At 37.7% G+C, this 17288-nt stretch overlaps 1 protein-coding gene across 1 annotated transcript in view; it reads left to right on the forward strand.

Moving 5' to 3' along the window:
- The window catches only part of BTRC (beta-transducin repeat containing E3 ubiquitin protein ligase), a gene marked incomplete at both ends in the record, with an annotated part of 197982 nt that overhangs the window by 88271 nt on the left and 92423 nt on the right, over positions 1 to 17288 (forward strand). Inside the window, 1 exon segment of the mRNA XM_080694413.1 lies at positions 13106 to 13183. Coding sequence (XP_080550539.1) covers positions 13106 to 13183 — 78 coding nt within the window.

A 17288-nucleotide genomic window follows, 5' to 3' on the forward strand; every position in this document is an offset into this window, starting at 1 on the left:
ACCTCCCCCCTTAAAAAAAAAAAAAAACCCTCAGGAACTAGAATGACAGCAGTAACAGTTCATTAGAAAGAAAGGATTTTGGCACACATCCTAAGGGTTCTATAGTTCTCAACCCGATTTTGAGAAATCAAAAAGATCTACATAATGCAGATGTCTTCGAGTTACAAAAATAACCAGATGTCCTTATTAGTAGAAGCAAATGTTTGCCTCTTAATTCACATAGAAGTATATAAGAATCCCTGGATGAAATATTGCATAAGTATGGCAACAAAGAAAATTATATCATGAAGGGTTTTGTCCTAATATAAATAGGAGGGAGATATCGTAAAGGGGTGAAACATTAAGCTTCATGTTTATATGATAGGTATGCTGAGCTTTTTATTATGGAAGCTTTTCTATCCCAAATCTGCCTGGTGAATTTATATTTATATTACCATGCTTACTTAGCTTTGTGCATTTTTGTATTTTAAATAGTATAAACATATGTATGAAACTAATTTTTTTAAATGGCAGATTTAGTCTGACAACAAAAACAACACATAGCACTATATAGATGTCTATTTCTTAAACCTCTTTGGCTTTTTTTTTTTTTGTGTGTGTGTGTGTGTGGTGGTACTGGGGTTCCTGGAAGCCCTTCTACCTCCGGGCTACACTCCCAGACCTTTTTTTTTCTCCTTTAATATTTTTATTTGGAAACAAGGTCTCTTAAGCCAGCAAGGCTGGCTTCAAACCTGCGTGATCCTCCTGTCTCTGCCTCCCAAGCGTGGGGATTACAAGGATGTGCCACCACGCCCGGCAAACCTATTTGGAATTTTAAAATATTAATCCATGTTATAAATATGTGTGGTTTGGTCACTGCACTGTTATGTTAAGGAGAAGAGAATGTTAAAAAAAAAAAAACTCAAACTGGAAAGGGTACTGTAAAGTTTCGTTTTTATTTATTTTTATTTTTATTTTTGGTGGTACTGAGGGGTGGAACCCAGGGGCTTTCTACCTCCAGGCTATACCCCCAGACCTATTTTATATTTCATTTAGAAACAAGGTCTCACTGAGTTTCTGAGAGCATCACTAAGTAGCTGAGGCTGGCTTTGATCCTGTGCGATCCTCCTGTCTCAGCCTCCCAAGCGGAGATTACAAGTGTGCGCCACCACACCTGGCTTTGTTTGTTTTTAAATCAAGGCCTTAGAGCCCCCCCCCCCGAAAACCCTTTTAGAGTTTAAATGGACTGTTACTTCCGATGTGAAGTATATTAACATAATTACAAACTCTTTTATATGCCCAGAGTCATTGCTAAGTTGATGTTCAAACCTTTGTTTAAGAAGTCACAAAGCTGAATATTTTCAGACAGCTGTGTAATATCTCTCCTCTTCACAAAAGAGATAATGGTTTTAGTTATTTTTGGGGGGCATATTTATTGTTGAAAATTTATCTTTCTCCTATAGTTAAATTTAGTGGGAAAATAGTACATGTATTGTGATGTTTTCTATGACTTGAAAGTTAACAAAACCAACAGTGCTCATTCATGCCCTTGCCCTGTCACTCCCCGGTGCAGTTCATCTCTTCTGTCTTTATCAGAGCATCTCAGTGCTTAGTTGAGCTTGTTTATCTTAAAAGAGCAGGAGGCAGGCTTTTAGGGAGTAAGCTACGAGTTCCAGTTTAACAGGCACCAATGCTGTTTGACTTGAAAAACATTTGATCTCTTACATTAACAGCCCTTGTCACTGTAATAGGGTCTACAGCTGGGCTGTTCAGTTTTCTATTATTTTAGCTTCGAAATAACTGTTAGTGCTGCTCCGAAATCTCCGTGTATTAAATTGTATATTGGCTGTCCCCCCAGGACTCGTAAGTAAATAAGGTGATATGTGTGGCCAGAGAGAGGATATTTTGTTGGCTTTGTTTTAAATAACTGTCCCTATCTGAAGATGGTTTTTGTTAGATCCATGATGATGTGCTGCATGACTTTGTGTAAATTTGCAGATATAGCAATATCTTAAAGCACTTTTTGTTTGTTACTAATGTATGCACTCAGTAACTATTAATTATGAACTTTTAGATTTTTCTTCACTTAACAATTAAGCATTTCAGTTTTATGAAGCCTAACTTTAAGATTCTGCACAATTTCCCTAAGTAAACAGTTTGTAGAGCAGTTAATTGAATGGGCAAGCAAGAATTTAAGGAGTGTTTGTTAGACTTAAAATAATATTTTGTATTTTAAGAATGGTTAATAATTTATGTGTTGGGAATAATTTGACAGTTGAAATCAGGGAGTGCTATTAACAGAAAATAAAATTTATACAGTACAGCTGATGTTTCTCTTTGAGAGTATCTCTTAATAGTGGTAGAATGGCAGCTTGTTACAGTAGTGGTGAGATGGCAGCAGATATTTTAATTCTTCCTTCTATTTTCAAGAATCTGGTTTGTTTCATTTTATTGTTTTTTTATATTATATAACACTACAAGGCTAACCCAGTACTTTCTTATAATTTAAACTAAAATATATACATCAGCCAGCACAAGCATAATTGGTTGAAAGGCAGCCATCTATCTGGGGAGTTCTTCTAAATACTGAATGTGTCATGTGCTTTGATGTGACATATCTGTAATATCTCTGAATAGAGAAAAGCACTTTCTCTGTTAGCTGTACATGTTAAAGCAGTAGTGTATTTTAAGAATGTGTGCTGTGCAAATTCTGGTTTGTGAGGTAATGACAAGTGTTTGCCTGCATAGACAATATATTTTTCTCCCTGAGGTCCCCACACACCTAGTTTCCTTCAAGCTCATCATCTCTGTCAGGTTAATCAATAGGCACCGTATGGCAGAGGGTCAGTAATCAGTGTCATCGTGCCTTTAAATCGTGTTGAAAATTTGCTTAAAGCCTGGGCCAATTAACATCGAGATGATGAATGGATGGGAAGATGGGAAGAGCCTGCCGCTCAGGGGCTTTGTGAGGAGGAGATGCTCAGCTGTTGAGCAGCAGACACCAGCGAGTAAAATCAGCCATTCATGTGAGCTCAGTCCACCCACTCTTAATGATAATGTCAATCTAGCAAAATATATACACATTGGAGTTGTCACGAGTTCATAAATCAAAGGAGTTTGTCAAAGGCATTCAGATTAACGAGGCAGCAGCAATAACAAGTCAAATTTGCATAGAGAATTGCTCGAATCTCAGTAAATTATGATCCTGTTTTTCATTTGATTATTTGCTAATGTCTCAAGAGGGAGAATGATTATATTAGCATGCAAAATCTACTCCAGAAGTAGAAATCTGAGGTATAGAAGACCAGCACACTATGACAATTAATCAGTTTCTGCATACTAGCATAAATGCACAAGGCCCAGAAATGAACTTCTTTTTTATTATTATTTCTCCTTGCTACTGATCCAAATGGTTCAGCTTGACAGAGACTTTATATTGCTTTAACAGTGTTCTGAATTGTGCCTGCAGGCAAGACATAGTTATGCAGCTATAACCAACCTATCCATCTGCCAACCAGATTGGAATTCTCCTATCCAAGGCTTCCATTAACCCCCACTGACAGCTCCAAACAGGATTAAGAATTTGGAAGCATAAAAAATAGTTGTTCTTTGCAAATATACACGATCCCTTTGCATTTTGAGAAAGGCTGCATCTGTAGTGTTTTATAATTAGTGTTGGACAATGTAGCAGGGGAAAAAAACCTACTTGGCAGTTTTCTGACTTCTGTCACAGGGAGTCAGGCAATACTAGTGGCAGTCCTGTTTGGTTTTCCCAGTAAGTGCTTCCCATTCTCTCTGTTTCCTAGCACTGGGCTGGGATTGGTGTATGGTTAGAAAATAGCACTTGCTGAAAGCTTTAACTGTGACCTATTGAAGTTTGTCAGTACAGGGAAGCTTTGGTGTGGCTGTGGCTTAATAGAGGATGTCAGATGATAAATGTTCTAGAGAAGCAGTGTGGCAAAAACAGGCCCGAGAATGTTATCTTAAGAGGACACTTTAGGTCTTCCCCCAAACTGGTCGGATAAGAGAGTTTTCGAATCAGCTTCTGAACTGAAATGACCCAAGTTTTCCCTTTGTGTTATAGAAGGCTTGGTTAAAATTGCATTAGAGACACACATAGTGTTTTTTTGCCTGTCATTTTTCATTGAAGAGTTTGAATGTCTTTACTCATATAGCTAAAATACCTTTTAACCCTGTAAGAGAATAATTGTTCCTAGTTTTTATCAGCTGCAAGTCATGTATATTTGGAGGCTGTAATTAGCTCCAAATCACAAAACAATGAGAAAAGGTATTAATCCGGTTACTTGCTTTATCAGTAAATCTATTAGTTGAAATTAGTCTCAAGACTTTTTTTTTTTCATGTGTTGCCATTCTGCATGATGAGGAGCAATTCTTTTATTTATTTATTTATTTATTTTATTTATTATTAATTTTTTTTGGTGGTGGTACTGGGGTTCCTGGAAGCCCTTCTACCTCCAGGCTACACTCCCAGACCTATTTTTTACATTTTTATTTGGAAACAGGGTCTCCCAAGCCAGCGTGCGCGGCTGGCTTCGAACCTGCGCGATCCTCCTGTCTCCGCCTCCCAAGCGCAGGGATTACAAGTGTGTGCCACCACGCCCGGCCCAATTATTTTAATTTTTAAAATGGGTTCAAAACCAGTTATGGTTAAGGTTAACCACAATTTACCTGCTTTGCTAAAATGATATAATTATCCCAGTTACAGAGTTCTTTGAATTCTCCCAGTCTATGGCACATGTGGAAAATGTTTCTTCTAGTTTGGGAACTAGTTATTTTACTTATAACAGATATCTATCCAAACAGGCCCAGGCTTTGTTGATCCATACAACCTTGAGTAAGATGCTTATTCAAAGATTATTATAAGTCATTATGAATCACTTGACTTTTCATCATTGAGTAAATTAGTTTAGTTTTTCATTTGATTATATAATCAACTCTTAATTAGCCATGTTATCAGGAATTGTATGTTCAAATAGATAACTGAAAACAGTAAATCAGCCACTTACTAGATCTTGGAGATTATGGCCCCAGTGATGATCTTGCTATGTGCTGTCATCCAAACATCTTAATTGTTTTGAGCCAAAAAACAAAAATAATAACCCCCCCAAAAAAACCTAAAAAAAGTTGAGATTGCTGTGGTTATTCAACCCTCCTAAATCAAGGGTTGATAAGCTTAGAGGTCCACATAATAAACATTTGAGGCTTTTCTGGGCCTTATGATATCTGTTATAATCATTGAGCTATTGTAGTTTGAAAGCAGCCATAGACAAAGGTAAATGGAGGGTATGACTGTGTATCAATAAAACTTTTAAAATAAATTTATTTATTTATTTGATACTGGGATTGCTGAGTTGCTGAGGTTGACTTTGAACCTGTGATCCTCCTGTCTCAGCCTTCCAACTACTGGGATTATAGCTTGCTGCCACCATTGTGGGCTTTTCAATAAAATTTTATTTGCAAAAATATGTCACAGATCAGAACTTGATAACTCCTGCTCTAAATGATTGTACTGGCATTATAATCAAGATGAAAATGTTAAGGAATTTCTAGTAGAGTAATAAGGAGAAATAACATGGTTTCCTAGAGAAGGTGATCCTTGAGCCTCATTTTAAGGTTGTTTTATGGGAATTGAATAGATTAAATAATCTTCCTGTGTTTATAATTGTCAAATGAACTAGGTGAGAATTAAGGATCCTTCCAGCCTGAAAATTTCAAGATGTGATTATATCACATGTTCGTGAAATTTACAAAGAAATTTATTTAAAATGGGTAGAAAACACATGTAAAGAAATTATTTGGGCCAGGTGAGGTGGCTTATGCTTGCAATCCCAGCATTCGGGAGACTGAGACTGGTTGATTTTAGTTTGCAGACAGCCTTAGCTACTTAGTGAGGCCCGCAACTTAGTGAAACCCTGCTTTAAAATAAAGAATAAAAAATAGGGCAAGGAGTGTAGCTCAGAGGTCGAATGCCCCTGGGTTCCATCTCCAGACCCACCAAAAAAAAAAAAAAAATATTTGGCATAATGGGGTAGATGAAAACAAAGAGCCACTAAAATTTTTGAGGAATAGGCCATCATGACATTAGTGCTATTTAAGAAAGATTAATGTGACAGTAGTATTCGGTCCAACAAAAATTTTAAAACTCATAATCTCAAACTTTGGTTTGAACTGCTGGAATATGACAGTGAAAAAGTTTTGTGTCCCTGTCCTGAAGAAACCTACAGGGCAGGATGGGGTAGGACATAAGATGTATAAATATAAAGAAAGGCTGGGCCTGGTGCGCATGCTTGTAATCCCAGCATTTGGGAGGCTGAGACAGGAGGATTGTGGTTCGAGGACAGCCTCAGCTACTTAGTGAGACCCTGTTTCAAAATAAAGAATAAAGAATAGGGCTGAGGGTATAGCTTGGAGGTAGAATACCCCTTCATTCCATCCCCAATACTACCAAAAAAAAAAAAAAAAAGGAATGAATAAGTGCCAAGTTGGGAATAAAGTATTGATTCAGAGAAATTAATTTCATTTGTGGTCTTGGGTCTAGAGAGCATAGGCTTCTCAGTAATGTGTCATTTTAGTTGCCTCCTAACTAGGATTTTAGTAGATGAAAAGGTTAAGAAAAGTCAGAAGGCAGAATTCGGGAGGCTGAGACGGGGAGGATCGTGGTTCGAGGACAGCCTCAGCTACTTTGGTTCGAGGGCAGCCTCAGCTACTTAGTGAAGCTCTTTGCAATTCAGTGAGCCTCTTTGAAAATAAAGAATAAAAAATTGGGCTGGAGGTATAGCTCAGAGGTAGAATGCCCCTGGGTTCCACCCCCAGTACCACTAATTAATTAATTAAAATACATTCCTTAGCCGGGTGTGGTGGCCATGCTTGTAATCCCCGTATTTGGGAGGCTGAGACAGGAGGATTGTGGTTCGCGGACAGCCTCAGCTACTTAGTGAGGCCCTTGTTTCAAAATAAAGAATAAAAAATAGGGCTGGGGGTATAACTTGGAGGTAGAATGCCCCTGAGTTCCATCCCTAGTACCACAAAAATAAAATACATCTCTGAATTCTGATGCATACGCTTTAGCAGTACTTCAGATTTTTTTTACTTTTTTTTTTTTTTTTTTACCCAAACCTCTGTTAGTAAGTCTGCTGCCAGTATTATGATCACTTTGAATTTGAAGTTCATTTCAGATGTTAGTGAGACTTTTATTCTTTTGCGTGTGAGGGCGTGAGTACTGGGGCATGTTTCTGAGCTGTACCCCCGTCCCTTTTTTGTTTGTTTGTTTTGAAATAGGGTTTCACTAGGTTGCTTTCTAAATTTTAGCTGAGGCTCTCTTCAAACCTGTGATCCTCCTATCTCAGCCCCCCAAGTATTGGGATTATAGGCTTGTGCCACTGTACCAAGACTTTTATTCTGCTCCGTTTAATTCTAAACTAATAAACTAGACTAATAAATAACTATAGGAGTAAATATAAAAGGTAACCAGTTATATAGAATCTTTTTCAGAAAAAAAGGGGCAGTTTGAACCCAGGGGTATTCTACCTCTGAACTGCCCCCAGTCCTTTTTATTTTTTATTTTGAAACAGGGTCTCATTAAGTTGCTGAGGGCCTTAAAGTTGTGAGGCTGTCCTGGAACCTGCAATCCTCCTGTCTCAGCCTCCCAAGTACTGGGATTATAGGTGTGCACCACTGCCCCCTGGTTCAGAAATATTTTAATATAATGATACTGTTTGTAGAATGCTGTTACTAAAGAACTACAACCACATCCTGCAAGTTATTCAGAGTTCTGAAATGTGTTTTTCTGAATGATAGGAATGAGTTATTCTTAGCAATCAGGTTTGCTTGGAGTTGGCCTAGAGTTAAGTTATGTAAGTTTACATTTTGATACAAATTTTCTTCTAAGATTCATTTTTTCACTTATATTTATGTTTTCAAAAAAGTTGAAATAAGGCAAAGAAAAGCCAGATGTGGTGGTGCATACCTGTAATTACAGTACTTGGGAAGCTAAGACAGTTAGGTCTACAGCAATTTAGGGAGACCATTTTTCAAAATAAAAAATAGGATTTGAGGGAAAAGAGGTAGAACATCCCTGAATTCAATCTCCAGTACCTCCTACACATAGAGCAGTACAAAGAAGCCCCTTTGCCCTTTACACAGAATTATTACTGCATTTACACCATCTCTATATGTACAAATACATATATCCATTTATATGTTTTTTCTGAACCATTTGAAAGCTACAGAGTTAATATCCATCCACCCGTAAATGTTTCAGTTCATGTTTTCCAAAATCAAGGACCTTGTTTTAAATAACCACAATACAGATTACCAAAATCAGGCAATCAAAAGGCTAAACAAGCTGTAGTCCAGCCATACAGTATGGACCAAAAAAAAAAAAAAAAGGCAAAAAAGGGAAAGAAACAGTAATTCACATAACAACATTAGTAGATCTCCAGTATGTTGTGTTAGGTGAAAAAAGTCAGATTCAAAAGGTTACATACTAGGTTGTTCCATTTATATAACATCTGGAAAAGGCAAAGTTACTGAGCTAACATTGGGGGATAGGTGTGGTAGCACCTGCCTTGTGATCCCAGTACTTGGGGAGCTGCGACAGGAGGATCACAGATTAAAGGCTAGCCTCAGCAATTTTGCGAGACCTAGTTTCAAAATGAATAAATAAATAACGCAGGAAAAGGTTAGAGTATATAAAAGAGTATTAGAAGGGATTTTGAGAAGTGATTGGATTGTTTCATACTTTGTGGTGTATGCTTCTGTCAAAATTTATAGAATTATACACCAAAAAGAATGAATTTTCCTATATATGAATTTTAAAAGTGGGGAAACTATTTGAATATTATTGTTGTTGTTGTTATTATTATTATTATTATTATTATTATTATTATTATTAGTAGTTCTGGGGATTGAATTCAGGGGCTTCCTACCTCCGAGCTACACCCCCAGCATGATTTTTTATTCTTTATTTTGAAACAGGGTCTCACTAAGTAGCTGAGGCTGGCCATGAACCCAGATCCTCCTGTCTCAGCCTCCCAAGTACTAGGACTACAAGCATGCACCATCACGTCTGGCTCGGAATTTAATATTGATAGAAACTTAATGCATCTATACACTTTACAATTTTCTAGTTGTTCCAATAATGTCCTTTTTTGGGAAAAGAAAAATCTCAGATCACAAATTAAGAACAGACTAGTAATTTTAAAGGTCATCTTTCATTTTGTTTCAATCTGATAGTTTCTTTTCTCTTTCTTTCTTTCTTTCTTTCTTTCTTTCTTTCTTTCTTTCTTTCTTTCTTTCTTTCTTTCTTTCTTTCTTTCTTCGGTACTGAGGATAGAACCAAGGGGCATTCTACCTCCTAGCTACACCCCCAGTCCTATTTTTATTTTTTTGAAGCAGGGTCTCCCTGAGCTGTGAAGGGCCTCACTAAGTAGCTGAGGCTGTCCACAAACCGTGATCCTCTGGTCTCAGCCTCATGAATGTTGGACAGGCTCTGATATTTTCTTATGAGCAGATTTAGGTATTGTGTTTTTGCCAAGAATATGTTCTCAGTACATTTTATTAAGAGGCACATAATGTTAAGGTGGTATCTGTGAGGTTTCTCCACTACCATTTTTTTCTTTGTAAATATGAACAATAAGTATTTTATTTCATTATTTGGTGCTGGTGATGGAATCCAGGGGTATCCTACCACTGAGCTATACCTCCAGCCTTATTTATTATTATTTTATTTGAAAACAGGATCTCATTTAAGTTGCGGAGTGCCTCACTAAGTTGCTGAGGCTGGCTGCAAACCTGTGATCCTCCTGCCTCAGCCTCCCAAGTACTTGGATTACAAGAGTGTGTCACCATGTCCGGCAATTTCTTATTTATTTATTTATTTATTTATTTATTTATTTATTTTGTGGTACTGGGGATAGAACCTAGGGGCATTGTACCTCCAAGCTACATCCCCCAGTCCTATTTTTAGCCTTTTTTATTTTTGAAACAGGATCTCACTGAGTTGCAAACAGCCTCACTAAGTAGCTGAGGCTGTCTATAACTGCAATCCTCCTGTCTCAGCCTCCCAAATGCTGGGATTACAAGTGTGTGCCACCACATCCAGGTCAATATTAAGTATTTTAACAGAAATATTTTGAGATTATGTAACTATGAGGCTGTTTGGGGTATTTTTCTTGAGGGCAGTAATGAGATTGAACCTGGGGCCTTGTGCGTGCTTAGGAAAGTGCTGTACACTATGATACCTCCTTTGCCTTTTAATTTGTAGACAGAGTCTGAATTGCCCAGGCTGGCCTTGAATTTATGATCCTTCTGCCTCAGCCTCGCAAGTAGCTAATATTATAAGAATGTGCCACCATTATTAACCATTGATGATTCTTGCCTACACCAACAAGTTCCCTTAAATAGAATTTATTAGACATAATTTAGCTTGTTGACCCAGGGCAATTAAGCCCATTTCTTATTGGGATTCCTCATAGATAATAATGCAAGGAATAACTGTGGCCAAGCTCTCCTGAGTGATGATGTGAGGAGGAGAAGAGGAGGAGGAGGAGGAGGAGGAGGAGAGGAAAGAAGGAGGAGGAGAGGGAGAGGAGGAGGGGAGAAGGAAAGGAAGAGGAGGAGGAGGAGAGGGAGAGGAGGAAGAGGAGAAGGAGAGGAGGAGGAGGAGGAGGAGGAGGAGGAAGAGGAGGAATTGTAACAATATTTATGGGTTTTTCTTCCTTTTCCCTGTTAAGATTTACTTTTTTTTTTAACATTACCACCTATTTCCTCATTTGTCATGTTTTATAGTCAGTAATTCAACTATATTCCCTTCCGTGTGTGTGTGTGTGTGTGTGTGTGTGTGTGTGTGTGTGTGTGTGTGTGTGTTACTGGGGATGGAACCCAGGAACTTTTCTACCTCAGGGCTATTCTCCCAGACCTACTTTATTTGGAAACAGAGTCTCACTAAGTTGCTGAGAGCCTCACTAAGTAGCTGAGGCTGGCTTTGAACCTGTGCGATCTTCCTGTCTCAGCCTCCCAAGCTCTGGGATTACAAGTGTGCACCACCACGCCCGGCTCCCCTCCTTTTTTGATGGGGAAGATTATATTATACTCGGGCATTCTTCCCCTGAGTTACATCCCCAGTCCTATTTCTTTTTTGAAACAAGTTCTCACTACTTGCTGAGGCTGTCCTAGAACCTGTGATCCTCCTGCCTCAGCCTCCCAAGTACTAGGATTATAGGCATATGCCTGGCTTCTTTCCCCATTTTTTTGGATAAAAGTCTTCTCTTTAAAAAAAAAAAAAAAAACAAGGAAGACAAGAATTTAGAACTCGTTTTTGTATCACTCTGTCCCTTGGTTGTAATATAGTTTGCTTTGTCCTTAACCATAAATTGATCATCACACATTTGAAGTGTCAAGTTAAATCTCAAGAGATTTCTTAAAAGGAACACTTTTGGGGTACTGGTCTGTCAAATCAACTAAAGGCAATTCACAAAACACTCAAATGTTAGCCACAGTGGTGAAAGGACTTTAGATGATAGTACATTTTCATTCTTCAATGTCTTTTAAATTATAAGGTCTTCGCTTGTAATCCCAGCTTTCAGGAGGCTGAGACTAGAGGATCGCGGTTCACAGATAGCTATCTCAGCTACTTAGTGAGGCCCTCTGCAACTTAGTGAGACCTGGTTTCAAAATAAAGAATAAAAAATAAGGCGCAGGGGGTGTAGCTCGGAGGTGTGGCCCTGGGTTCCATCCCCAAACCCTAAAAAAAAAAAAAAAAAAAAAAATCTTGCTAGGCATGGTGGCATACGCTTGTAATCCCAGCGCTTGGAAGGCTGAGACAGGAGGATCGCACCGGTTCAAAGCTAGCCTCAGATAGTGAAACCCTGTTTCCAAATAAAGTATAAAAAATAGGTCTGAGAGTATAGCCCAGAGGTAGAAAAGCCCCTGGGTTCCACTCCCAGTACCCCCCACACACAGTTATAAGATCTGATATAAGCCAATAAAATAATAATGTATATACACTTAAAATGCAGTAATGATTTGTATGAAATTTTTTCAGGTAAACTCATCTGTTGGAAAACAATTTTGGGATTTGAAAAATAAAATAACTCCCCAATTAGAATGTGATGACTACATGTAATGTCATGTAATGACTGTGTCAACTGTAAGATTTAAATGTTATTTACAAATGTAGCTGCAGAAAATAGGACCCGAATAATATGTAATTTGGATTTTCTTTATTTTGCCTTGCAGATAGTGATTTACATTATGTTTACTAACAGATTTTTAGCACTTTGGATTCCTTTTTAATTGAATGTTGTTTTTCACCCTCCTTAGTATATGAAAATCTGATTGACATTTTAGGGTCTTTCAGCTGCTCTTTGAGGTGATAGTGACTCTAATTCTAAACCACTGATTTTATTTGATCTGTGCTAAAACAAAACTTTAACTGAGGAGAGGAAGAATAAAAAATGTTTTTCAGGTTCCTAATTTGGAGATCTGTACCAACCAAATATTTATGGTAGTTTGAAAACATTATTTAAAAAAGAAAGCCAAGTATGATGTCACATGCTTGTAATTCCAGTACTTGGGAGGCTGAGATGAGAGGCTAGGACAAGAGGACCACTGGTTCAAGGATAGCCTCAGCAATTTTCTGCAACCCCGTTTTAATGTAAAAAATAAAAAGGCTGGAATGCAGCTCAGGGGTAGAATACCCCTGAGTTCGATCCCCAATATCAAAAATAAATTGAAATAAGCAAGAAGTTAATTATTGTGGTTTAATTTGTCATCAGTTAAGTGTAGACTGGAACTTTCTCATGTCCAGTGTCAACCTTTGACAAAGGGCGATAAACTAGACTTCTAATCAGTGTGATCTCCTGAGCAGTGCTTAAATAAAGGAAACACTTTCTAACCAGATCCTTTCATACGTTTATTTATATACATGGGCATATGTTTTCCTTTATATATGTATATGTCTATATGTATATAAATCTTCAAACGAGCAAATGCATAAATATACATGATGTTCTAGCTTACAGAATTAGAAATGTAATTCAGTTTCCTCCCTCAGAATAAGATTGAAGATAATGAGAACTGAATTAAAGCTTACTTTCTTTCACAGAATTCCTCAGAGAGAGAAGACTGTAATAATGGCGAACCCCCTAGGAAGATAATACCAGAGAAGAATTCACTTAGACAGGTATGAAATTCAGTCTTACTTAAAAATAAAAAGCTACCAATAGCAAAACAAAAGACAGGAAGCCCTTGATTTGCCATTCTTTAAACATTGGAGTTTAAATTAAGAATTTCTGCAATCTGAAGTTGGGCTGGCCATAGCCATCAATTTCAATCAGGGAACATTATATCCTGATAATTTAAAGAACATCCTAAGTGAAAAAGTACAAGACAGTCAGTTGGTTCTATATAGTAAATATTAAAATCAAAAGTTCTTTTGTTTAGGAAAAATAACCTATTTTTGAGGTATTGGGGATAGAACCCAGGACATTCTACCTCCAGGCTATATCCCCAGCCCTATTTTTATTCTTTATTTTGAAACAGGGTCTCACTGAGTTGCAAAGGGCCTCACTAAGTAGTAGCTGAGGCTGCCCTTGAAACACAATCCTCCTGTCTCAACCTCCCAAAAGCCGGAATTACAAGCACACGCCGCCATGCCCTGCTGAAAAATAACTTTTATGTGCTTCTTAAGTACAGATGGCAGAATAGTTGATAATCTATATGTTTCTTCATATATTTTTAAAATTAATAACCTAATAATTATAGAAGCCTATAATTATGTTAGCTTCTTTTTAGTTTGAGCGATATTTTGTTTTCTTTCCTGGAAGGACCACTATTGATAAAAGGTAATAAATTTTAATTGTGAATGTTCAATTCTATGGTTCTTGTCCCCCCCCCCCCTTCCTTTTGCGGTACTGGGGATGAAATCCAGGGGCATTCTACCTCTGAGCTACACGTCCAGCCCTATTTTTTATTCTTTAATTTGAAGCAGGTTTTCACAGAGTTGCAGAGGGCCTCACTAAGTAGCTGAGGCTGTCTGCGAACCACAATCCTCCTGTCTCAGCCTCTCAAATGCTGGGATTACAAGTGTGTGCCACCATACCCATACCTGGGACTCTCTTTGTATTCATTTAATTTTTTGTGTGTGGTACTAGAGATGGAACCCAGGGGCTTTCTACTCCTAGGTTACACTCCCAGACCTACTTTTATACTTTATTTGGAAACAGAGTTTCACTAAGTTGCTGAGAGCCTAAGTTGCTGAGGCTGGCTTTGAACCTGTGCCATCCTCCTGTCTCCGCCTCCCAAGCTCAGGGATTACAAGTGTGCACCGCCATGCCCAGCATCATGTTTTAATTTACTATATATTAACATTTGGAGGACAGGCAATTCTCCCCCCTTTTTTGTGGTACTGGGGATAGAACTCAGGGGCATTCAACCTCCAAGCTGCAGCCCCAGCCCTGTTTTTTATTCTTTATTTTGAAACAGGGTCTCACTGAGTTGCAAAGGGCCTCACTAAGTAGCTGAGGCCGGCCATCATCTGGTCTCAGTTTCCTACTGCTGGGATTATAAGTGTGTACCACCATGCCTGTTCCACTCCCCTTTTTAAAAATAAATGTCTTAAATGGAATTGAGTCAGTTCAGGAAGCTTTGTAAACAAACAAATGATCAGTAATTGATGTTGAAACAGTTACAGCTTCAACTATTTGGGAAGAATTCCTGATCTGTAAATCTAAGTCAGTAGAACAATATGAATCAGATGAATTGAGAGGAGGAAACACTGCACTCTACAGAAACAACTGTCAGAAAACAATGACACAACACAAAGTTTTGGCAACTTTATTTAAGCTAACAAACGAATTTTCACTCTGCAAAGTTATAAATTAATTTTAATAGGCTGATCCAGATGGTCCATTTGGAAAATGGATAGGCTGATCTGTTGAAAATTAAACTAAATTTATCTCTCTCATACTTCAAACTGAAGCGAAAGAGAGACTCGTGCCTATTAAGTCCAGCACATACAGATGGACCAGCAGGTCACACATGGGACTAATCTGATTCATTTTAAAAATAAATGCATACATTATTGAATCATTTTCTACTTGCAAGATCTGTTGTGTGCACTATTTGGAAGAGATTTAATGTTGTTGTTTTTTCCATTGCCGTTTTACCGGATTCTCTTCACCCCCTCCACTTTAACAACCTTTTTTTCCTTTCCTAGTGCTCCAAAATGATTTTTCTAATATCTGTCATTCAGTGTGAAATCCAAGCTCTGGAGATTAATTAGGTCATGAGGCTTTCCCTCCTCCCTTCTTTGTCAAGGGTTTTATCTCCATTCTCTTTGTGAAGAGCATGAACTCAATGTTCTTGGAAAGAGAAATGGCCTTTAGAAACAGGGAAGTAGGAGATCCTCCTGGGGCCCTCAGAGTCTTTTAGCTTCTGGGTGTTTTAACAGCCCCATGAATGCAGATTTGTAAATTTATTGCAGCGCCATCTGGTTTTTTGCTCGAACCAGATTACTGTTGGCTTGTGTCTGTCTATTGTGGTGGTCACTCCCTAGGAGCTTGCCCTCTCAGTCTTAGGGAAGAGTGATGAATAGCAGGGGTCAGTAGAAGCGGGTCACAGGGCAGCTGTCCAGGACTGCCCTGAACTTGATTACCCCACTGCTGATTTTTTTTTTAAGATAGGACATAATATATGTTTCTTAACTCTCCTTTTCTTTGTTGTGTATGACAGTTAGGAAGTGCCAATTGCTGTTTTGTTTCATCATGTTCCATAGACAAAAAGATATCAAGACCACCTTATACCTAGTATTATGTAAGTAAGATTTGCCTCATGTAGGCCAGTCCCTTAATTTGAGATTCTTTTGCAGATATTTTTAGTAGGATTTGGGGAACTCTTACCATTGATTATAAAAAGTTATAACACCAGGCATGGTGGCACACACTTGTAATCCCAGTACTTGGGAGGATGAGATAGGAACATCACAAGTTCACAGCCAGCCTCAGCTACTTAGTGAGACCCTGTTTCAAAGAATAAAAAATATGGTTAGGGGTGTAGTTCAGAGAAGTAGAATGCCCTGGCTTCAATCCCCAGTACTACACATTAAAAAAAAAAAAAAAAAAAAAAAGCTATGTTCTGACAGTTAGTATTGCTTTGAATTTATAGTTTACATGAGTTATTTCAAAGTAGAATGTTAACAGTTGTTGATAGGACATGGCTACTACATGTTAATATAAAGAGCCATTTAGATATTGGAGGAGGTTAACTGGCCATGGTTGCTCCCACTTGTAATCCAAGTACTTTGGAGGATGAGACAGGAGGATGGAAGGTTCAAGATCAGCTTCAGCAACTTAGTGAGACCCTATTTCAAAATAAAAAATAAAACCAGGCTGGGGATATATTGGAGGTAGAATACCCAAGTTCAATTCCTAATACCACATATATGCAGAAAAATTGGAGGAGCTTAAAAGGGCTGGGAGGGGCTATTACTACATATATTTTTACATATATTAAAAGAATATATGTAGTGATATATATTGCATATATTAAAAATAATAACCTGATATTATAAACATCTTTTATGCCAAAAATTTGAGATTTTAGATGAGAGGGACAGAGTCCTTGAAAAGTACAATCCAAAACTACACAAAGTAAAACAAAATTTGAATAGTCCTCTCTATGAAATTAATTATCAAAATGCTCATGTTGTTTCATGGATGATTTCAACAAACGTTTAAGGAAGAAATAATAAAATCTCTTATAACACATTTCTGAAAATAAAGCAGTAAAGAATACTTCTTGGCTTGTATTATAACTAATTCCAAAGTCTGACCAAAACATTAGAAGAAAGGGAAATATTGAGAAAAGTTAGGAGACAGGATTCCCTGTAATCTAAGTCGTTTTGTATACCTCCTTTCCATCTCATTTCCAGGGAGGAGAGGGGTAGTGGGAGTAAATCAGAACATCCTTTAAAGAAAGTTACTTTTTTTAGTTTTAGAATAATCTTTTTATCTCTTGGCCATAAGTATAAGCTTTTACTGAAATAGTGTAAGAAGCAGAAACAATTGTCTTTCTACTTTTCCTCCTAGAATGTGAAGCCAAGCAAACAATCGCCACTCTTTTCATAGCTTTTTTCATATCTGTTACAGAGGGCAAAAACCTGGCAGGGTACATGAAAGTACTCATTTACTTTTTGAAAATGTAGCATTACAACATGCAGCTCTTCTTTGCTTCACATTGGTGCTAATAGGATCTGTCAGCCTTGCCTTTCTCTGTAATTGAGTAAATTG

This window comes from Muscardinus avellanarius (genome assembly GCF_963383645.1).
Source record: "Muscardinus avellanarius genome assembly, chromosome: 4".
In the NCBI taxonomy this organism is placed as follows: Eukaryota; Metazoa; Chordata; class Mammalia; order Rodentia; family Gliridae; genus Muscardinus; species Muscardinus avellanarius.